Source organism: Amphibalanus amphitrite, unplaced genomic scaffold, assembly GCF_019059575.1.
Source record: "Amphibalanus amphitrite isolate SeventyFive unplaced genomic scaffold, NRLGWU_Aamphi_draft 000756F_arrow, whole genome shotgun sequence".
In the NCBI taxonomy this organism is placed as follows: Eukaryota; Metazoa; Arthropoda; class Thecostraca; order Balanomorpha; family Balanidae; genus Amphibalanus; species Amphibalanus amphitrite.
In genome coordinates this window covers 293383-317311 of record NW_024882250.1, presented here as the reverse complement: position 1 = coordinate 317311, position 23929 = coordinate 293383, and the positions used below count along the sequence as shown (strand labels likewise).

General features: G+C 51.8%; 1 protein-coding gene across 1 annotated transcript; it reads right to left on the bottom strand.

The window, feature by feature from the left end:
* Window positions 1-787: 787 nt before the first annotated feature.
* LOC122365661 (protein turtle-like) lies at window positions 788-21313 on the bottom strand. Its single transcript, XM_043337069.1, has 17 exons — window positions 21268-21313; window positions 18786-18907; window positions 12878-13112; window positions 11331-11446; window positions 10855-11014; window positions 10214-10501; window positions 7856-8046; window positions 7317-7526; window positions 6673-6813; window positions 6106-6236; window positions 5574-5752; window positions 5216-5290; window positions 4682-4870; window positions 4266-4493; window positions 3977-4046; window positions 3625-3684; window positions 788-1923 (listed from the first exon to the last, which is right to left on the bottom strand). The coding sequence occupies exons 1-16, from the start codon at window positions 21311-21313 to the stop codon at window positions 3642-3644; spliced, it is 2424 nt and encodes an 807-aa protein (XP_043193004.1). The 3' UTR covers window positions 788-1923; window positions 3625-3641.
* Between the last annotated feature and the right edge of the window lie 2616 nt (window positions 21314-23929).

The window sequence follows — 23929 nt, the reverse complement described above, 5'->3', positions numbered from 1 at the left end:
AGGTAAGTACTTAGCTCCCGGATCTGCGGCACGCAATCAAAGCTCTCCTGCGGCCGGTAAATGGCAGTGCGTCGGAACGACTGTCTCCGCCAGAGGCTGTAGGGATAATACGGCTTCCTTATTATAGAGCCGCGCTCTGTTAGCGCTGCTCTGAATCGGCTCTGGCTCAGACAGCTGCAAAACCATGGTACCGGGGATGGTGAGTTCGACGTGCTTCAGTATCACAGTTTCTGCTGAGACCGGCTCCATTAGCTGTTTTGTTTTCGGGGATGTCCGAAGAAATCATCACTCATTATTGACCAACAGAAGGACAGGTTACGGGGATAAAATATTTTATTGTTTCAGGATATTGATGCAAGTGTAATAACACTGACACGCGGATCCTGTAAAACATTGCTCTTCTTCGTGAAGCCTTCGACATTATACCTGATAAGGTCAGATCGTATCCAAGGATGGATGGTCGGAGAGCACTCCTACCTGTATCATGTGTCATGTGACCGCAAAGGGTAGATGTGAGATCGATGCCGATACCTTCTTGTAGCTAGCGATGCTCCTGCCGCGAAAGAAAATTTGTTAGGTTGTTTTCCTCCTTCGTATGGTTTTGCACAATGCGAAATGTACGCTATTTTGCTTTACCTGTCATGTTTTTCGTACATGTGCTATATTTCTAGGTGTGCATGCTAATCTAAGTGCGCGCAAATGCCCCAAACAAGCCAATCACACAAATTATTTTCTTACGCTTAGGGAGACCACCGCTTTATTCCCCTCAGCCGGTATGATGGTCGATTCAATTACCGACCTCTCAAATGGTCATCCCACGGATTTTCAGCAACCCGATTCCTCAGTTTGAGAAGCGCTGTTATTTCCACACCTCGAACCACGATGTCATAGTCATTCATTATTACATCGACATTAATAATCGTGTGGCAAAACGTTTAGTAATTAGTCTTGGCAGATTCACCGTAAACAGTTTTATTGGACAACGCACATGATGCCTTGTAGTTTTCAGCTTCACAGAAGGTATCTAATGCTTAGCGCTGCCATCGTGTGGCCAATAGGAGACGTGGCCGCGGAGCCCTCACACACACCAGAAGTAGGTACTCGTAGATCACTTGCAGCAACATTTCTCACTAAGTGAAAGAGCTCGCCATGTCCTAAAACGCGCTCACTAGCGTTGCTGAAATGCAACCAGCAGCCCTACGTCAACATTTTCGATCTTTGAGACCAAGCATCATTGTAACATGCGTTGTTTATGTATAACAGCTCATATTTAACGTGCATATAGCCACAAACAACATAACCTCTCCTCTCTTTAATAACAAAACACAGCGCACCTGCCGCGAAGGATCACACCTCGTAATATTTCGCACCTCTCGCTCAAGTCATTCACTTCAGCATAATTCGCACTCACTCTCTGAAAGCAGCATACTATTTTGTGCGTCTGTCAAAGTTCCGCACCAGAAGCGTGTACCGTTGGCCGTCTGACCCTATGAGCCGCGCTGACGTCAGCGCCGTACCCCGTGCCCCGTACTCCGTACGTACGGCGTCGTACGGACAGTCACCGATCGCCTCAGCGATCATATTAGTCTTTATGACACTGGAACCTTCACCGAGTGAGCAGTGGAAATCTCACACGACCGCCATTTAACACTGGAGATCTCACCAATCACCCCAGTTTGACACGAAGTCTCCGAATGCAGGCCGACCGCCAACCGATAGCCGTCACTCTCCCAGCGGAGCAGGCCCACAAAGAGGAATACGGACCGTGTGACACGGAGTCAGGTCGTCCTGGGAGTCCTCCCTGTCGATTGTCAGGGCCAGGCCGCGGTGGGGCCGCCACTGTCAATGGAATTTGAGTCCACTAATTCGCACTTGATCCACCGAGGCTGACTGGGCACCTCTCCTCATGGAACTGTAGGAATGCTGTGGACAGAAACAGAAAAGCAGTGGGAATTAGTCGGCAGCGTGCTTGTCGCGTATTCAAACACACTTCACTCGTATGCAGTGGCGCGGGAACCCGGGGGAGGGGGGCTAGCGGGGGCTGAGTCCCTCCAACTTTTCGGCTGGGAGCGGGGGGGGCTGTAATGTACCTATTTGAGCCCCCTCCCCCAGCTGGAGGAATCGAAATCGGAAATCTACCGACATAATTTCATAGATTCATGCATAGGCGCGGGAACCGGGGGAGGGGGCCGTGGGGGAAGCTTGCCCCCACAACTCTGCGGCCGTGGGAGCGGTGCCCCAGTACTTTTCATGAGGCCAGGAACCGTTGGGCAGCTTGTCCTCCCCAAATTAGGGGTTGTGGGTCACAAAGGAAGAAAGCATGTAGGGGAGAGTGGGGCAAAGCGGCCACCCGGGGCAAAGCGGCCACCCATCGTTTTAGCCCTTCATAGCTGGCGTCAGTTCAAATTTATGGTTTCCAATTATACTTCTGTTCACGGTCGTTCGAATGAGCCAGACCGGGGTTTCAGGCCCATCACCATTGTTCTGTGAAACACGGAAAAGCATTTCTTGCCAGGTTACCAACTATGTTTACAATTTTTAAATGTTATGTTATTCCATAACCGTTTGGAATTTTTATAAGCGTTCTTGTCCATGCATTGCATGGTTATCGTACATGTATTCTACCAATTTTAATGCTTTTTACCCCACTAATAGCTAAGCTGGAATATTTTTGTCTCTGACGGTATGCGCGGGGCAAAGTGGCCGGGGCAAAGTGGCCACCCCCCAATTGGCAATAAGTTGTTTGCATCTGGATAAAAAACATTATTTATATTCAAATGTGTCGTCATGCATTCATCTTGGCCACTTTTCAGTTGCATGAGTTACCAATTAATGCAATTAAATGTTTTTTTTTCATGAAAATCCTTTCTTTGTTTACCTACAGGCGGAAGATGATAAAGTAAACATCCATCCTCGCTTAACCTTGTCACCATCAAATACCCTAGTCGTACACGAGGCAGCTATTTTGTTTCTCATATCGGGACTTGAGAAGACGCCGGTGGCCGCTTTGCCCCAGGGTATGGGGCAAAGTGGCCAATATGCATAGGTTTAAAGTTTTGTCCATATCTTCCATATGTGAACGCCTTTGGAAATAAAACGCAGTTGAAATAAAAGGCAACTTAATAGGGATCACATTGGTATAGAAAGAATCTTTCCAAGTTTAAAAATCAAGCGTTGGCATCATGAGAAGCGTTAGGGTGGCCGCTTTGCCCCACTCTCCCCTAAGTGAAAAATCCACCTCTTTCACTGGCTCGGCAACTCATTTGGCAGATTAAAACCTTTATTCCAAGTCGCCAAAACGGTAGTTTCTTCACTCAGCTGAGACGGAATACCTCATTTTGGAATACCTCAATATTTTCCTTTTTTTTCGTTGAAAAGGCCAAGGTCTGAAAAATAAGTGGCCTAAAAATGGTGAGAAAACTAGATTTCGGGGTACCCTAGGTTGATCTCTATTATGGTTCAGCCCTCCCCCCCCCCCAGCTTGGAAGAAGTTCCCGCGCCACTGCTCGTATGGCGCTTTCTACAACGGTCATTTTTCGATAAAAACGTTGCCGATTGTGTAGGATAAGTTGATAAAAACGATAGATGAATTTGCAGCAATCTGCATTCCGGAAATTCACGTACACATTTGGCAGTTGTCTTCAGTAATGATCCAGCGAAATGGTTCCACGTCGCTCCAGCGCTCTGAAATAAAGCAGACGTATGGATAGATATGGAATATGGATCAACTCACACAGACCTTGGCCTGATTGTACCGGACCTAGCTCCTCAGCAAATTGAGATAATGGTTAAACGTTTACCTAAACAAACTCACTTCAACCCAAGTGTCTCCGAATGCGCACGTCATAGAGATGACACAGGACAGCTGTTTTCCTGTAGTCTAAAATGTCGAATCAGACGGTCTTTGATACACTGTATATATCCGGGCGTGCCACCCGATCCGGAGGACGCCTCCCTGCCGCGGCTCCCCACTGACCTGGGCACCGGAGCCGGACTGTTGACCACGCTGTGGCTCTCGGTGACACGACACGCTACCATGTTGTACTCTGACGGAGAGGGGGGGGGGGGGGGGTAGGCGTCACAAACGGTCTGTGTTGCCGATAGTCAGAGGAGGGCGCTCGGTCTGCGCGTTTAAATTCAGTGTAATAAATGTTAACCGAAGCTAATGTTGGATTCTTAAGCGATTCGAGAAGGGTATACACATAAAAATGCGTCATTTTTTCCCCCTCCTTCCCAGCTTGTTCCTTTTCCTCTTCCTCTCCCACCTTTCTCCTGCTGTCGCCGTTTTCGTTTGTTGCATATTTTCACGGTGCAGATGGAGAGGATGATGGAGACGATGAGCAGCAGCAGACCGCCGACCAGCGCGGCAGTGATGGCCTTCTGCTGCACGTGCTCGGGCACCTCGTACATGAGCTCCTCGCTAGCAGTACTGCCCGCCGCCGAGAACGCCAGCACTTTGAAGTAGTACTTGCGGCCGCCGTGCAGCTGCCTCACTGCGGAGGGGGGCCGGGGGGGGGGGATCAGAAGAGCAGGAGACGAGATGTCAGTCAGTAGAACCAGGGGAGGCGACAAAGGCCTGCGTAACAATCGGAGGAGAGGAAGCATTGCTTTGCTTTGGAAACGTTCACGCCATAGCTTTACAGCCTTCACACCAGACCCTCGCCGCCTCTCAGTTCCTCACCTATGTATTTAGTTTTGGTGATTTTCCGGTCTCCCTGGTTGGTCCATTTGCCGTCCGCTACCTTCATATGGACTTCATAGTGGAGTACCGGCACGTGTGTGCTCTCCACGGGGGGTTTCCAGGAGACCAGAAACCCGCCGCCGTGAGACTCGGTGACGTTGAGGTCCACCGGCGCTCCGGGCAGGGGGCCTGTCAGATAAGGGGGAAGTCAGGTCAGACCGTGCAAAAGGACTATCTGACAGAGGGAGGGAGGGTCAGGTAAGGCGGGGCAGTGGCAGGGGAGCGTCTCAGAAGGAGCATGGTGTCTGAAGGCGTCTGAGCGTGGACTAATAATTTAGCAAGTAAGCGCAGCAAATTTAAAAGTAAATTTTGCCTTCGAAATGAGTTATGAAAAGGCATCCCAACATGAAAAATAACCGGAGAGATGATCGACATGCTGTCACAGCTTGTCATCTCTGAAAACAGAGGGTGCAATGTGAGAATCAGCATCGAAGCAAAAAGATAAAAAGATGGAAAGGAACAGTGAACAGTTACCGTCTCCGTCGAGCGCCTCCTTCCTGGATGCGGCCGTGTCGGCGCCGGCGTCCACTCCGGCCATCTCGTCCGTGGCTGGCGGACAGACACGAGGGGTCATACAACAGAGTATACGTATTACGTACGCATAAAGCGCTGAAGTGGGACATTACATATATATAATTGACCGAACAAGCGGCCCGAGTTCGTCGATCTGGCATATCTATTACCCAGCCCATTCTTTTTTTGCACTCACTCAACAACATACCCCGCTCCGCTCTTATCTTGCACTTAGCAACGTCCTAACACAACGCACCACGTCTCAGTCCCTTCCGCCCTTGGAGGCCGTGATCCCCTCCCAGTCCCCTCATCCACGTACTCAGCGTTCGGACGGAGACCTGCTCGGAGAAGAGGCTGTCGCCGAGCTCGTTTTTGGCGGCCACCATGAGCTCGTAGACGGTGCCGGACGGCAGGTGGTAGATGGTCACCTGGTCGGTCACGTCGTCACCCGCCTTGATTTCGTATGTGTTCCAGTTGCTGGCGCCCTCTTCGCGGTACCTGGGGGGTCGGACAGACAGTACGGGGTGAAGAGTTGGAGAAAAAAAGGTACCGAGGTGAAGAAAATGATATAGATTTGGACGTATCGATGCATCGTTGGGGACAAAATAATTAGTACGGGCCCTCCCATCTGCCTACTGTGGGGTGCGATTATCTTTGTTCCCTCTTCACAGGCTAATTTTTCTACTTGATTTTCGGACTGGCAGGAGCTGACTGCTCGATAGTCTGGCTGGTTCTCTAAGTAAACAGTTCTGATCAATAGCCCATTTGTTCTTTGAGTCTTTTATGGGCTTCCTCTCTCCTCTGACCCATTATCCAGCGTACACCGCACTCCGCCCTGGGCCGTCACTGACCAGACTGAGTGGCGCTGGTCGAAGAGCCGCTCGCCGCTGTACCCGGGCAGCCAGCGGACCGTGATGGCCGAGCTGGACACGTTGGTGCTGATGTTGTGCGGCGCCTGGCTGGTGGCGCCCTCCGTCACCAGCTGCCGACAGAGGTCACCACGCGTCACCAACTGAGAACGGCTGACACATGCACGTATACTGGATGAGACTATCGTCATACAGCCAGTCATACGTCACTCATACAGCCAGGAAAGATGTGCAGTGACGTTTGGTTACAGGCAGTCTCAAAACACTTTTTACATGGTAAAATAATTGCTGTTATGAAGGCAGCAAGGAACCTTCATTGTCCAACGCAACCAACCTGCAGCGAGAAATTGCTCTAACGAGAAGAAATGTTTCCGGAGTCTTTCCCTGTGTCATAGCAAAACAGGTCGCTGGGTTGGCCTGTGGTGTTCCCTCGCCGCAGACCGACCCTAACCCCCCTCGCCCCGGTCCGACCCTAACCCCCCTCGCCCCGGTCCGACCCTAACCCCACTCGCCCCGGACCGACCCGAGTTCCCCTGGCCGCGGCCCGACCTGTGTGGAGGTGACGATGGTGGCCGCGCTGTTCCGCGCCACACACTCGTAGTAGCCAAAGTCTGACTTCTGCAGCAGCCGGATGGTGATGTTTCCCTGTGAGAGGCTGATCCGGTCCGACGGCAGGCTCTGGTTGTCGTGCTGAGGGAGAGAAAATAGCTCGGTGACTTCATCGCGTCGGACATAGCAATCATTCAATTTATTGCAGTGCCATTGATCGAAGTCCTTTTCAGAAGTCCTTTTCAAACAAAGTCTATGTTCCTCACCCAAATATGTATGCATTGTTTGGCGAAGTAACTGATGAATTATTTCCGCAGCAGACGACTATGCACTCCCACAATCTCGACTTAGATACGGAACATGTCTGGCGGTCAAAATTAAATATGCAAATCGAACAGAGGAAAGCCAAATCTCTAATCAGCGTTAGGGCATTGGGGAATTGGAGTTTGAGGAAACTTTACCGGGACCAATAACCAGCTTCCAAGTTTGCGCTTTACTGAAACTGGCATGTTTTTATGGATGAACGAATCAGCATAATGCTTGTGCCTATCCATACATTTCATTTTATACACTTTCGCTTTGAAAGTTTGGCGTGGGAGTGGGCGTGCCCCCACCCCTCCACTGACGCTCCCCTCTGCACTGACCCGCCTCCACGTGACCTCTGGCGCGGGCGTGCCTTCCACCACGCAGGGCATCTGTACGGTGTCCTGCAGTCGGCGCTGGTACAGGTTCCTGGGCCGGACCAGGAACCGGGGCCGCTCCCGCACCTCGACCCGCATCTCGCCCGAGTCGCCGCCCGTGCCGTGCAGGTTGTACGGCTGACACCGGTACGTGCCCCGGTGGTCGGTGGTCACCTGTCGGTACCGGTCAGCAGCGGTCAGAGCACGCAGCGGGAATGGTCAGAGAACGCACTGCAAAAGTGACTGGATGCGGAGAAGATGGTATCAATTCGTCTTGATTATAAATGCGTGTCATATTTTGCCAATTTTGGCACAACACATTTCGGTTTGCACCTACACATGCAAAGCGAGCTCCTTATTTTTTTTCTTATCTGTGTTTCACTACTTTCAAAACAAATTCCTGTCATCTAACTCGCTTCCGCCATGCCATTCGCTCGCATTGTCGCCTGTCGGGCCCGTCGGCCGTCACAGGGAAACTCACTCGAGCGAGTTATCCTACTCACCTTTTCGATGAGCAGCGACCCGTTTTTGAGCACGCTGACGCCGGGGGTGTGTTTGGGCTCGAGGCTGCGCCGGTTGTGGTACCAGGTGACGAACTGGAACGGCGGACTGGAGCGGATGTGGCACCGGATGACGCCCGGAGAGCCGGCCGTCAGGTGCTGCACCGCCGGCGTGTACGGCACGTCTGCCGGGACTGAAAACAGTACGGTACGGCCGTCAGGTGCTGCACCGCGGGCGTGTACGGCACGTCTGCCGGGACTGAAAACAGTACGGTACGGCCGTCAGGTGCTGCACCGCGGGGGTGTACGGCACGTCTGCCGGGACTGAAAACGGCGGGACATTACTTCAGATGGACTGGACCGATGGGACGTTTATATATTGTGGGATGCCTGAAACCAATTAGTACCTATTCTTACATTGTTTTCCCCAACCACCGGCGAAGGAAAATTTGCTTAAAAACAGGAATAGGTGGTTGAAGGGGTTTCATTTTTGTTCTTCCGTTCAACTGCATTCCACAAATTAAAACCCAGCCATCTCGCATGCTATTTGAACATGGTGTACGACCCTTCAGCAAAAGAGTGGCTGGATAACCAATGTGTTTTTGGCGTACCTAATAACTTTGAATGACTGAGGCACTCCGGCAAAATGATTCATTAGAAATGAGAAGATGATTCGTGCGGACAATTCGGCATTCGGCAATGGGTTCCATCAGCTTTTAGACGCATTCATCAATGCAGGCCGATTATTGTGATGTGATGCCGCAGCCAACCGCATAATACCCGAAGAGATTTTCTACAATCAACACGGTTAGATGTGATGTGTCGGTTCTTACACACCTCTTACCGTTCAGCCACGCAATGAATCACGTTCAATGCTTTTACCGGGGCGATGGAATTGACGCCGCAGCCAGTGCTGTGACAATCCCTAATGAATTTCCCGGCCACTGCCGCCGCTGGTGCCTAATCATTAGCGCCGCCAAATGCAGTGTCCGATGTCCGGACAGGCGCGTCAGCCGCCAGGCTGTAGGAGATACTTTATTGGGATTACAGTGAGCTCAGAACTCAGACAGATCTCTGAGCTCAGAGAAACTCTGATTTCGAGTTCACAGCGAGCTACAGACTCGCAACAGACTGTGAGAATAGGGCCAACTCTGAACTCAAAGTAACCTCCGCACTTATATTTCACTCCGCGTTTCCGGGGATTCAGTGTTTAGAAAGCATTTCGGCTTTCGTGCTCAAAGCGACATCCGGGCTCACAGCGAGCTGCAGAGAGTGAGATACACGATAGAAAGAGGTCCGGTGATCAGACTTCAGACCAAAGTTTCGGCTAGAAGAAAGAGCTGCGTAGAATGCCCTCGACATTGAATGGCCGATCGTTTGGGATGGACTGCTGAATATTTCACTGTGATACTTCCAATGAAATGTCGGCTGAACTGACACTGTGTCGGCTGTAGTTTACTTCAATGTGACCTCTGAGAGTCGTTAACGGAAACTGCGCTCCATCCCAGGTGATTAGGTGGGCAGACGCCCGGTAGTTGGTGCACATTTTCGGAAACCTATGAAACTACCCAGATAGAGTGACTGTCGGAATGTAACGAGTGTGCTGCTTTAGTTGGATCTCAAGATACTGGTAACTCTACTTAACACGCGCTTCATGAAAGGGGTTAAAATTTGCATATGCTGAATCAACTCCGCATTAGCATTACTTTAATGGTTCAGCGTAATGGCCCGAAAACGGAAGCGAAACTCTTGGCAGCACCTGCCCGTGGTTGATCAAATCAATATCAAATATGCTAACAGCTGACACACATATTATAACAAGGCACCTGTCAGAGAACAGGCAGCACTCGACACTCACTCTTCCGGATTCCACGTCAACTTAGTGACACTGGTCACCTGTTCCGTCTCAAATTCCACCCACCGCCCCACCCATCTATCACTGAGAGTGGACAGGAGCTCCTTCACCACACAAGGAGTTTTTTTCTCACAGTGAACGGCGAGGTGGAGGAGCTCACTCACAGTCCCCTCTCGCAGTTCCCTCCCCACTCACAGTGGACAGTGAGGTAGACGGAGCTCATCCACAGTTCCCGCTCACTCTCACAGTTCTCGCTCACTCACAGCCCCCTCTCACTCACAGCCCCCGCCCCACTCAGTCACCGCCCCACTCACAGTGGACGGTGAGGTAGGTAAGGGAGCTCACTCACAGTTCCCGCTGACCCACAGTCCCCGTCCCACTCACAGTGGACGGTGAGGTGGAGGAGCTTACTGTCCCCTCTCACAGTCCCCGCTCACTCACAGTGAACAGTGAGGTAGGCGTAGCTCACTCACAGTGGACGGTGAGGTATAGGGAATCTCACTCACAGTGGACGGTGAGGTAGGCGGAGGCGCGCTGCGCCGTGCCGATCCCGTTGGACGCCTGACACGTGTAGCGGCCGTGGTCATCGGGCTGCAGGGCGGCCAGCACCAGTGACCCGTTGTCTGCCAGTTTGAGTCGCCCGCGCAGCTCAGCCAGCCGCGTCACGTCCACGCCATCCCGTAGCCAATGCACGGTGACGTTGTCGGGCCGGGCGCGCGTGCGACACTGCAGCACCGCCTGCTCGCCGGCCAGCTTTGTGTCGTTACTGGGACCCTTCTCGATCTCCGCGCCGCCTGCGGCCGGAGAGGAGGAGGAAGGGTTATAGGCCAGTTACACCGGTACCGGCTGGCCAATGCCTACAGATAGATTCTGTGACAAATATTGCCTGGTACATAAATAACAATTTGGGCGAAGTGTATGCATGAAACGACAACGCCAGAAAATAATCAAAAGATAAGCAAATTTCGACATTTTACCGGTTTAAACGTCCCCTGAGATATCATCTACTACGCAGCACGGCTTTCCATTCCAACATTATTTCCCAAACGATCGTACCATGACTAATGAATAGCTCATGTCTCGCTCACGGCACAACTGCGCCATTTAATCAGCCGCGCATATATCCAGTGTGGTGAGCTCGTCGTACCTGCCATGATAATTTTGGACTTCCACTGCACGTCTCCGACGGCGTTGGCCGCCACGCAGGCATAGTCTCCGATATCTTCTGCGGCTATTTTGGTCATCCGGAGCTCCGAGCCGGCCCGCTCCAGGCTGATGGTGTCCGACTTTCTCACCGGCTTACCCTCCTGTAAAACATGGTGACGCATCATTTTAGTTGCACGTTGTATTGCTTGTCTTGCCCATGCTTGTCTTGTCTCTAGACGTAATACAATTGATGATGATGATGATGATGATTGCTATAATCGGTAAGACATACCAGGTCATCAGTAAAATATATTTTGCCTGGAAACTATCCTATATTCACGATCTGTGGTAGTAACAAATTGCACAAACCCAAGAATCGTTTGACGCTAATTAACAGGTATTCAGACACACCCAAGTTGATTGACATACATATAATGCGGACACAGTTCATTACATTGAGGATTTGGTGTGACTGACCTTGAGCCAGCTGATGACGGGCTGCGGCGTGCCCCGCGCCTGACAGGTCAACGTCAGCGAGTCGCCGATGTTGACAAACACGTCTCTGGCCGGGGTCCGCACCAGTCGGGGCGCGGCTGAAAAACAGGCCCGGGACCACCGTCAGCCTGTTTGTCAGTCTGTCAGCCTGTCGGTCCGTTTGTCAGTCTGACGGTCTGTCAGTGTGTCAGGACTCTGTCCCAGTGGCGCGGTTTGGACTAGACCGCCACAAAAACACTGCCACAGAATCAACCGTCACAAACGGCCTGGCCATAGGAAAATGCTGTTTGAGTGTGGATTACTCCCAGCTGATGCCAGTCTCAGACCGCTGGTATCTGGCCGTGGACCATCAGTCAGCCGGCGCGCTGACGGCAGGTCGTTTGGTCAATGGCCGCGGTCGTTCGCAGTCGACCGCACTGAGCCGGTCGATCAATTGACAGTCGATCCATCACACGTACCGCTTTCATGGTCAAACCGACTGTCCGTCCGTCCGCCCGTCCGTCAGTTATGGTTTGTGCAGCGGTTCGGGTCAGCGGAAGTCACTTACAGTGCAGCCCGCACCCCGAACGTCGATAATCCAGGTGACAGGAGACATTGTCGGCCTTTTACTAGATTGCTATTTTTAACTTTTCATTGTTGCTGTATTGAAAAAAATCATCAGCGTTTACATGACTTGCAAAAGCCCAGCCAAGCCATAGCAGTCGAGAAACGGGGAAGGTGTATCCAGGTGAATCTCTTAGCCATCGTGTCAGCAACTTCACTACGCTGCGTTCGGGAATGCTGAGCTAGCTTTCGAATGCGGTACACATAAAATGCTAACGTTGAGTCAGTCAGTGACACACGAACAAATAAGGGTCGGAACAGAGCGATTCGACGCATTTGTGTTGCTGTCTGCGTGCTCCGGCCACGCTACCGCACCAGTTTCTCGCTTCCGCCGCTAGATGGCAGGGGCCTCGTACGCCTGAGAGGATGCTGTGCCGGATAGCTCTGCCACGGGCTATCGGCGGGCGCGCCTGCTTTCGCGGCGATGGAGAGCGGTGATGCAAATCATACGCCGACGGAGCTTCCATAAATTTGCATATTCAGCCTGGGATCACAAGTTCATGTTTGGAAAGTGTGCTTTTCCGCAACCGGCTTACCCTATTCGACATACCTACATAAATCGTTATAAAACAGTAACGTTTACGCTTTATTCAGCGAAATCTCTGTGACGTGGTTAATATGTACAAGTAAAATCTTATTGGGATTTTTAGTTCTAAAACTTCTTGACCCAAGAAAATTACTAAACCCTGCAACTGCACGGCCACGTCAGTACCACACTTCTGCGAAGCCGTCATTTTCACATTTTCTGCGGCAATAAAAAGCGAAATGTCTAAATTAGGTACCTATTCTTCATTGGAGTTAACCAAGACACGCATGCCCATCATCCCCCTTTGTCTCTCCCTCTCCCTCTCCCTCTCCCTCTCCCTCTCCCTCTCCCTCTCCCTCTCCCTCTCCCTCTCCTCCCTCTCTTCCCCTCCCCCTCTCACCGTGCACGTCCAGGTGGACCCAGGTGGCGTTGCCCAGCACGGCCGGCGACTGGTTGAGGAAGTGCACGATACACTCGTACCAGCCGCCGTCCGGCTCCGTCACGTTGGTAACGTTCAGCGAGGCCAGGCCGTGCTCCCTGGAGCGGACACTGACGCGGCTCACCCGGCCCCGGTAGCTGTCGGCTACGTGTGGCGGGTACCCGTCATACCAAATGTACAGTGGAGAGCGCAGGTGCTGTGGGCAGGACAGAGAGCCGTCAGAGGGGTTGGGTAGACCCAACGGAGAAGGGGACTAAATGTCAAAATCTTGTCAACAAAAAGTAAAGAAATTAGTTACCCGCATTGTAAATTATTTACTGGTTGTGTTCAAATATGACTTGCTGATCTTCAGTTACATAGCCTTGCCTTCAGTCTTCATTACTGACTGAATACGAGGAAACTATAAGGAATGAAATTAATCGGGAATTGACCCATTTTAATTATTTACGGTATCTTTGTCGATTTCCAGCAAACAGTGGCTGAGCAATTATTGTTATTAATTCCTCGGAACAATCCGTTTTCAATTGAGGTTTCCGTCCGTTGGACTGAATGAGCCGCGCTTGGTATTCCTTCCTGGCGGTTCATTGGTATTCGTATATTTCATTTCCAGCCGGCCAGCTGATTGGAGGGGGTGATTCTGCGGCCGGCTGGGACGGCCGCCGTTTCACTGAGTGATCGGGCCAATCCCCGGCCCGGTTAGTCGGCCCGGACCCGAACGGCGGCTGCTTCCGCCGCTCAGTTTCCAACTCTGTTCCCGAGAGGAGCCGATCCGGCTAATGTGCAGCCAGCCCATCGCAGAGTCAGCGTCCAGCAGAAGTAATTTAGAGCCGGCCGGCGCGCTTCCGGGCCGAGTGACAGGCGCCCCAACAGCGCCATGAATAAGGCCAGACACTAGTAGGCCAACTTTCCGAGTGGCCGCAACTCTTCAAATCGGGCGCGGCCATCGGCCCGGCTCGGCGGCCCCTCCTGGGACGGGCCGCGCGGACGGCGCCGTCTGAATTGTGACGCCTCTCCCGTCACAGTCGAGCTGACGACGTGCAGCTCAGCGAACATCATAGAAAAGTTATGATGCACTGTTTCGAACATTTTCGCCCCTGGGATTGCAAAGCATTTGGATGCAACCTTTATCATCAGAGATACCTACCGCTGTTCTAGTCGATTTGGCAAACAAAGTTTCCACTTGGGACGGGATGCCCTGAAAAAGTGGTACGGGCGTGCTAACGATTTTTATATTTTTACTGTGATACGATTTTTACTGTGATATGGTTTGTCTCGTGGGACTGTCAGAGTGTGTTACGCAAGGCCTCATGCTGGGCTCATTGCAACTGTTTCACATAGACCAGTCATTTCACTGCGGGTGTTCAGGATGACAGGCATTATACGGCGAGAGCCACAGTTGTGTTCAGATGGGGTGGCTTGTGGTAAGGAAGACATGTGATGTGCTATGTAGCTACTTCCTCAATAGCAATACCGTCTTCTATGCATTGTCTGGTAGGTTGATATTGTTAATAATTTTGCCGTAGATTCCTCTTAGAGATCCGTTTTAAGGTAAAAAGCTCCAAGTTACCTTAATAAGTTGCTCAAGCTCACCTTTCTCAACTGTGGCTGAGTTTAAAGGAAGTCGTGTCAGTGGTAATGTGGGCAATGCCATTTACTTTAACAAATTCAAGGGACAATTCAGCCCGCTCCTTTATTGGTCCGTAAGAGCACATGACCGTTCCCGCAGTTTCCCGGCTAGGTCATCACTTATTTAGGCGCTGTTCCGTGCTCTATCGAGCAGCCTATTTCCAGTGAACCCTTTGATGGGCCATAAGGCGGCAGAGCGCAGCTGGCCGCTCGCACACCGTCGCTCACGGCCGGCCACCGATCTGGCCCGCGGGACGCCGGCTCTCGGCCGACCCCCCGATGACGTCACAGCCGCCTGACTGACGTCACCGGGGGGATTAACTGGCCATCAGCGGGCGGCGGGCGCCCCGGCCGGCCGGCGCTCAATGGGCCCGGACGTGGCGGCATAATGGCGGCGCGACAGTTTCGCCCCAACTGGCGGACATCGCGCCAGATTCGCCTCCTCTGCTTAATGCCAATGACGGAAGGCTTTAAATGGATGGCTGTAAAATCTGAACGCAAACCTGGGATTTTTCAGAATAAACGTCCAAACCGTTTCTAGATAAATTTGACTTGATATGACAGAGCTGAATAATGTAAAAATTATGCAGAACATTTCTTCAGCTTTGTGTGACGTTGATGCATCTTTATCTCTATGGCTCTCACAAAAAATATTCAAGAGGCTCTGAACGAAGTGCTTTTTAGGTACAGCCACAAATTTGTACAGCCTATTTTAAGATTGCATCTTCATCTATAGTCGTAAAAAGTATGTGCTATGTCCGGGTTCTTAGCTTTGAAAATAATTACGAGCGAGCGAGCGCAGCGAGCGAAGTGAGTCTTTTCAATATAACGGAAAAATCTCAGTATGAGCGGCCCGGCCCGGCCCGGCCCGGCCCGGCCCGGCCCGGCCTGTAACGCTTTTGAGAGGCTTATATCTCAGCAACCGCTGGACCGATTGGCCTGCGGTCTTTTTTGTTGGGTAGCCCCATCCCTTCTACCCCGTAATTGACTACTTTTGATACATCTCAGTGACCGTCGTGGCACGTGCCACGTGAAAAGTCAAGGGTGTTCAAGCTGTTTTGCAAAAGTAGTGATTTTGAGAGGCTCATATCTCAGCAGCCGCTTGGGCGATTGACTTGCGGTAATTTTTGTAGGGTAGCAGCATCCCTTCTACCCAAAATAGGATACTCTCGATGCATGTGGGTCACCTCCAGTGCACGTGCAAAATACAACAATAAGAGGTGCCAAATTTGTTCCCATTTCAGTAACTCGGTAATTACTGGGGCGATTTCGCTGAAACTTGGCATACAGGTAGGCACCCACCAGGCAATGCATTTCCATGTGTTGCGGTTAGGGTGCTACTGCACGTGCGCACGTGCAGGGGGCGTTTCCAGATCTCGAGAACGGCTGGGCCGATTGCGCTCAAATTTGGTACACGGTTGGGGACCGGTTAGTAGGGTGCCGTGCAAAAGTCATTTTGGACCCCGTTTGCACGTGCGCACGTGCACAATGCCGCTTCCAGATCTCAGGAACGGCTGGGCCGATGGCGTTCAAATTTGGCACACCGTTAGCGACCGGTTAGAAGGGTGCTTTGCACAAGCCCGTTGGAAGTACCCTCTCGCCCTTCTGCACGTGCAGGGCTCACTATCTCGCTCGCTCGTTCTTCGCCCAAAAGGCGTTTTACTGGTGTTTAGAATTTGGCGCTAAATTTTTATTTGTCGCACGGCGTCAAGAGCTTTATTATTGCGCACACTCAGAAATTATGTCATTTTTTCACGAACCTTGGCTTTGATTATCGTTCTACAGATGGTTGCATACAGATCCTGCTAAAGTCTAAAAACGAAGATAAAGGTCCATATTTCTAGAAGAGTTTCTGACTTACCTAACCTCACACACATTGGTACAAGCAAATCGAAAACGCGAGTGATTTGAGAGCAAACCTTTTGACATCGAAGAAACTTGGAAGGAACGGCATCCCATTTGTCTTTGCATTCATAACCCATTTCAAACAATTCAAAACAAAATCTTTGAAATACTCGTACTCGTCTCATTTTCACATTTTCTGCGGCAATAAAAAGCGAAATGTCTAAATTAGGTACCTATTCTTCATTGGAGTTAACCAAGAAACGCATGCCCTTCATCCCCCTTTGTCTCTCCCTCTCCCTCTCCCTCTCCCTCCCTCTCCATCTCCTTCTCCCTCTCCCTCCCTCCCTCCCGCCCTCTGCAGTTGCTACTTGCTACTGTACAGCGACCCTGAGTAAATTGTCCCAGCACCCTCACAGGGAACAACGATAAGCTGTCAGAGGGCACGCACAGAAAACCTCAGCTGCTTTTGTACGTACAGGGACCGGCAGTCGATATAAATGTTATCGGTTGTTACTGGACAGAACAGACGGCTAGAGTTGGGGTTCATGTACAGTAGCAACTGCGGGTCCCCGTACCTACAGGAATTACGAATCTTTCACCATTTCAGCGTTCCTCTCCATTCTATACTAGCATGTCCATTGTCACGGCTCTCAGATTCCCCCATTGGCGGGTCAGGATTTAGCTGCAGCCTTGAACAGGCCATTTGCCTAGCAGCAGTGATCCATGCTGGCGGTACATTCCAATCTGGCGCTCGCAGCCGGCGTCGTCCATCGCCGGCCGTGCCACGAGACGATGGGCCCGAGAATATCCGCGCCCGGAGGATGGCGACAATAAATACCCGGCTGCAGCTCGACACAGGACGCGGCCGGGCGACCGGCGGCGCCGCGCCGCCCGGCCGACGAGCCGTCGGACCGACTCTCTGTATGGGGCGTCAGAGCCGTAGCGGAGATTTCAGCTCCATGATGGGCTGAATGGGCAGAATACCCAGAGATCGACTGCAGACTGCGCTGGAGACTGAGCCAAGAGTGTGATGTTATTTGTCTCTTCGGGGAACTAGTCCGCGAAAGAAGGAGGAATTACGGCTCCATGGAGCGATGGGAGAGCGAGCCTTACGCCCTCACCCTCCAAGTTATGAGAGAGAAGAGATCAAAGAGGAAAGAAGTGATCATCTGCACTCAGCTGTGAACTTTTTACAAAATGGCCGTGGCGGCTATCCCGCCGGGTCCCAGCCCCCGATCCAGCTCTGAATCGGACACAGTCGGCTCCGCGGCTCTCAATCAGCTTCTTTCAACTAGGCCGATCCTCAGTGATTACCAGCTGACCGGGGTGGCGCTGCCCGGTCGGCTCAGCTCAGCTCTGTCCGTCCCTTCCAGCCGAAACAGCCCTCTCAGTCGGCTCTCGCTCGGCTGCACTCGTTCAAGGCTACAGGACATTCCTTTGACATCTCTTAGTATACCTCTAGGCTCTAACTGCTAGTGCTGCTAGCGCTTAGTCACCTCTCAGTTTGCATTACGCGACTGAGCCGATCCTGCGTTGACTCTCAGAAGTCCCGATCCAGCCCTCTGCCAGCATTCCGTCTGCCCTAACCGCCCTCTGCCAGCCTTCCGTCTGCCCTAACCGCCCTCTGCCGGCCCTCCGTCTGCCCTTCGGTGCCCCAGCTGGCGTTCAGTCGGCCCTTTCTGGCCAGTGGCGGCGCCTGGAGAGACTCGCCCCTCTGCGGCGTCCAGCCGGCCCTTTCAGGCCGGTTGCGGCGTCTGAAGAGGCTCTCGGCGGAGCGTATCTCTCGACTGGAGAGGGCCCGACACTCGGAGGACGTCGCCCGAGGCGGGCTCCACGGCCGGCAAAGTGGCCCACTCGAGGCGGCACAATGAAACCGGCCACAGTTAAAGACGCCAATGTTTCACAAATACTAGCCATGAAAGTGCAACACTTCACAACACTTGAAAGGAGAAAGTCTCTACCGTTCTCTACCGTTAACAAAATGACGGCTATATGTTGTTACTTGTTTGGATGAAATGTACACAGTTTATACATAGGTGCATACGCCATACACCTATAATGTTTTAACATGTTAAGCTTCCAGCCCTGATATATCTTTTTTTGACGAAAAACTGTAGCCAACTTGTCGCCCGAGACCCAAATGACCTTTTGCCACTACCTTTGACAGCGGCTGAGATGTTAATAATCAGAGATCCTCATGTTGGGAATGTGATCGATATCTCATGAACAGGAACAATAGAATCTAATCTATGGTTTCGTGTCATCATCCCACTTCAGAAGTTTTTAAAAGTTTTTAGAAGTTCAGTTGTTGCCAAGTTATGAGGAGACGCCGGGCGCATTGACAGACACAGACGGAGCGCTCTGTCTGGTCCCCGCCGACCAGACGGTGTCAGCTCACCTGTTTCTTCCACTCGATGACGTAGGGCACGTGCTCGTCGTTGGGAAAGTTGAGCGGACACTCGAGTATAACGTTCGACCCCACCAGGGCGGTCACGTGACGTCCAGTTGGCACCTCCAGGCCTGAAACGGTACACGGGGAGGTCGGGAACGGTATATGACTAGCCCTGGCACACGGTGTCGGGCGGATGTTTAGTGCAATTTCGTTATGCCGCGGTCGATCAATTTCCCCTGGTAAATGTTTAGCACAGAAGTAGACCACTGCTCGACTTTTTATTACAGAACGATGGACGAGATGACAAATGTTGAAAAATATTGCGAGTAAATAAGATCACTGTGTTTCATTTTAAGCAGTTTATCTCTCAGCAGTAATACTGACACCGCATATTGTCTGAGCTTGCAATGTGTTATTTCACCCTCGCCGGACCTATTGGTTTTCTACATACGCGCCGGCCGGGGGGGGGGGGGCGCGTACGACCCCCTCGCCATTTCGCCCCTGGTGGAGCTAGCGCGTCGCGGAAAAAACGAGCGTGTACGCCGTTACAAGACGCAGAGATGGTACCCAATTTTAAGGTCCTAGGTCAACCGGTGACCTGTGAGGTCAGGTCAAGTGCCCAAAGGTACGGTTCCGTTTTTGGTAAATAACTTCGCAAAAACGGCCGCAGAGCCGCGATTTTGGCAGCATCGTGTTCGCCTCGCTCAGGCGCGTCGAATGATACACCTACTTTTTGTTTGGTTGAGGTCAACTTAGGGTGATGACCTCGGGTCACGGTCAGGTCAGCGCCCCATGTCACGAAATTGGTCGAAGGAGGTCATGTCGCATATCATTCGATTCGGCAAGTCTTCCTGAGTCCATTGGTGGCTTTCCCGACTCGCTAACTCAATTTGATCGGCAGTTATTAACGAAAAACTAATATGACCCTAACGTCACGCAAAGTCAACATTGCAAAAGTGACGCATCGAATCTTGCAAGGAGTGTATGAAATCACGATTCTGTGTGCTTGAGTCATAGGTCAGTGACCTGACCTGACCCGAAAATGCGGTTGGGGTCAAAAGATCCGGCTTGAATCAAAGGTCAGGTATGCCAAGTTTCAGCTCTCTATCGCCGGCTTGTTCGGAGCTATCGCGAAAAAAACCCTATGGGGGGGGGGGGACGACACCCCCCTCCCCTCGGCCGGCGAGGGTTAAAACGCAGTGACCTAATTTCAAGCTGTTAAAGCCGCATTCAGAGCAGAGGAGACCGTACAAATGATTTATCCACCCCTTGGGCCAGGCACTGGGCGTGATATGGGCCTTGTGCTGGTGTATTTGTGTGCTCCTACGTAGCCTTGTTTCCCCACTGTCGAATTAGCGCCTAATTGGACAGGTTCCCGGCACACGGACCTGGTACATTATGCCTGCTGCTGTACGGAATTTCACAGACGCTTGCTGCTATGTAATGAGACATATAGCTAAGGCAATAAGCCCCAGCACGAGTAAATAGCTAGCCGTGGTGACTGCATTTGCAGTAAGGTCACCTGTGTGAATTCATAACTAACGCAATCTTTAATATATGTTCCAAATAATGATATGTCAAATAACTCATACCGATAAGCTCCTACCATTTGCTGCGTTAATCGAAGGCAGAACAGTAAGTGCAAAGAAAAGAACACAATGGTGCCAACTGGGATGTTTCCATTTGAAGATTGTCTTTTTGCGGAATGTAACGCTGTGGATAATGATAGATAATCTTCTTTCAAAGGTCGCCGCGGACGGCTATAAGTTTAGAAATAATCCCCAGTTGGATGGTTGTGAGCTTTAAGTCTGGATTTCCTGTCTTCCTATATGGACAGATGTCACCAAGGTTGCGTCAGAACGCAGAGCACTGTTGGGTTTTGTTTTAAACGGCAGCTTACTTACTGGAGTAGCCTTATATTATAAAGTTCAGGTTCCGTGTGGCCGAGTTTTGAGGCCGTGAGGCGCAGACTAGACTCTCACACCAGCGCCCATAATCTGGGCGATCGATGCCGAGAACTGATGGCCCATTTACAGATGCTAGTGGCCCAAAGCCGCCACCATTTATCAGGCCACTGAGACCGGCGCGGGATTTACCTAATTAGAAACGGAGTCAGAAATTCTCCGAGAAGGCAACTACTTATGCAGGGTATGCTATTGCTGGGTGAGACCTTTGTCGCGTGGTATTTAATATAGCGTATTGAAAATGGAGATGCTTTGTAGCTAGAGTCAGTCAGAGGCGTAATCCGTCAAAAATGTACCTAAGGACCTTTTTTGTGATGTTAGTGTCGCCAAGGTCATCAAAGTGCTTTTCAAAACGCACAGGGTAGAGGGATTAATTGAAAAATCCAAGTATACATATAAGCACATTTTGTTTGTCGGTCGATTTCCTGAGAGCATATTTCTTTCTTATTGAGTGTGCTTACTCTGCGGTGAGAGTATTGGAGCTTCCCCCTATACCAGGCGTCCAAAGGGCCCTCCCTACTCACCGACAGAAGGTGTGAGCACGAGCAGGGCCGCGCACATCAGGAGCATGACGTGGGCCGACACTGGGCGAGGCCGAGTCGCGCCATCAGCGGCTCGGCTGACACATCTGACGGCACGGGGGGGGGGGGGAGGGTCAGCAATCATACATTAAACAGATACAAATTACAAATTACTTTTGACGCAGCACGCCAAGACAAGCTTAGCACCTAATTCTAACAATATAATCACGCAATGTTGTTTTTTCTAGTCGTTATTGGCCGGAACACACAATGGGAATAGGCCGGTAACTCAACCGCTATTTGGCGAACTTAAACTCAGGAATAGAGGGCTAAAATTGTAACCAAACCCAGATTTACATTCATACATCAGTTGCAACCTCGGCAAAACGGTCAGAATCTGTCGATTGATACAGAAATCCAGTCCCATCTCGCGTCGCCGAGCGTTGCCGGTTTGCTGTAATGCGGCACAGTATAACTTCAGGCGTTACTGCTGCTGCCATCTGGCGACGGTATAAGAAAGCGCGCGCTCAAGCGTCGGCGGCAGTATCTTGTATTGCGGCACAGTATAACTTCAGGCGTTACTGCTGCTGCCATCTGGCGACGGTGTTAGAAAGCGCGCGCTCAAGCGTCGGCGGCAGTATCTTGTATTGCGGCACAGTATAACTTCAGGCGTTACTGCTGCTGCCATCTGGCGACGGTATTAGAAAGCGCGCGCTCAAGCGTCGGCGGCAGTATCTTGTATTGCGGCACAGTATAACTTCAGGCGTTACTGCTGCTGCCATCTGGCGACGGTGTTAGAAAGCGCGCGCTCAAGCGTCGGCGGCAGTATCTTGTATTGCGGCACAGTATAACTTCAGGCGTTACTGCTGCTGCCATCTGGCGACGGTGTTAGAAAGCGCGCGCTCAAGCGTCGGCGGCAGTATCTTGTATTGCGGCACAGTATAACTTCAGGCGTTACTGCTGCTGCCATCTGGCGACGGTGTTAGAAAGCGCGCGCTCAAGCGTCGGCGGCAGTATCTTGTATTGCGGCACAGTATAACTTCAGGCGTTACTGCTGCTGCCATCTGGCGACGGTATTAGAAAGCGCGCGCTCAAGCGTCGGCGGCAGTATCTTGTATTGCGGCACAGTATAACTTCAGGCGTTACTGCTGCTGCCATCTGGCGACGGTGTTAGAAAGCGCGCGCTCAAGCGTCGGCGGCAGTATCTTGTATTGCGGCACAGTATAACTTCAGGCGTTACTGCTGCTGCCATCTGGCGACGGTGTTAGAAAGCGCGCGCTCAAGCGTCGGCGGCAGTATCTTGTATTGCGGCACAGTATAACTTCAGGCGTTACTGCTGCTGCCATCTGGCGACGGTGTTAGAAAGCGCGCGCTCAAGCGTCGGCGGCAGTATCTTGTATTGCGGCACAGTATAACTTCAGGCGTTACTGCTACTGCCATCTGGCGACGGTATTAGAAAGCGCGCGCTCAAGCGTCGGCGGCAGTATCTTGTATTGCGGCACAGTATAACTTCAGGCGTTACTGCTGCTGCCATCTGGCGACGGTATTAGAAAGCGCGCGCTCAAGCGTCGGCGGCAGTATCTTGTATTGCGGCACAGTATAACTTCAGGCGTTACTGCTGCTGCCATCTGGCGACGGTATTAGAAAGCGCGCGCTCAAGCGTCGGCGGCAGTATCTTGTATTGCGGCACAGTATAACTTCAGGCGTTACTGCTGCTGCCATCTGGCGACGGTATTAGAAAGCGCGCGCTCAAGCGTCGGCGGCAGTATCTTGTATTGCGGCACAGTATAACTTCAGGCGTTACTGCTGCTGCCATCTGGCGACGGTGTTAGAAAGCGCGCGCTCAAGCGTCGGCGGCAGTATCTTGTATTGCGGCACAGTATAACTTCAGGCGTTACTGCTGCTGCCATCTGGCGACGGTGTTAGAAAGCGCGCGCTCAAGCGTCGGCGGCAGTATCTTGTATTGCGGCACAGTATAACTTCAGGCGTTACTGCTGCTGCCATCTGGCGACGGTGTTAGAAAGCGCGCGCTCAAGCGTCGGCGGCAGTATCTTGTATTGCGGCACAGTATAACTTCAGGCGTTACTGCTGCTGCCATCTGGCGACGGTGTTAGAAAGCGCGCGCTCAAGCGTCGGCGGCAGTATCTTGTATTGCGGCACAGTATAACTTCAGGCGTTACTGCTACTGCCATCTGGCGACGGTATTAGAAAGCGCGCGCTCAAGCGTCGGCGGCAGTATCTTGTATTGCGGCACAGTATAACTTCAGGCGTTACTGCTGCTGCCATCTGGCGACGGTATTAGAAAGCGCGCGCTCAAGCGTCGGCGGCAGTATCTTGTATTGCGGCACAGTATAACTTCAGGCGTTACTGCTGCTGCCATCTGGCGACGGTATTAGAAAGCGCGCGCTCAAGCGTCGGCGGCAGTATCTTGTATTGCGGCACAGTATAACTTCAGGCGTTACTGCTGCTGCCATCTGGCGACGGTATTAGAAAGCGCGCGCTCAAGCGTCGGCGGCAGTATCTTGTATTGCGGCACAGTATAACTTCAGGCGTTACTGCTGCTGCCATCTGGCGACGGTATTAGAAAGCGCGCGCTCAAGCGTCGGCGGCAGTATCTTGTATTGCGGCACAGTATAACTTCAGGCGTTACTGCTGCTGCCATCTG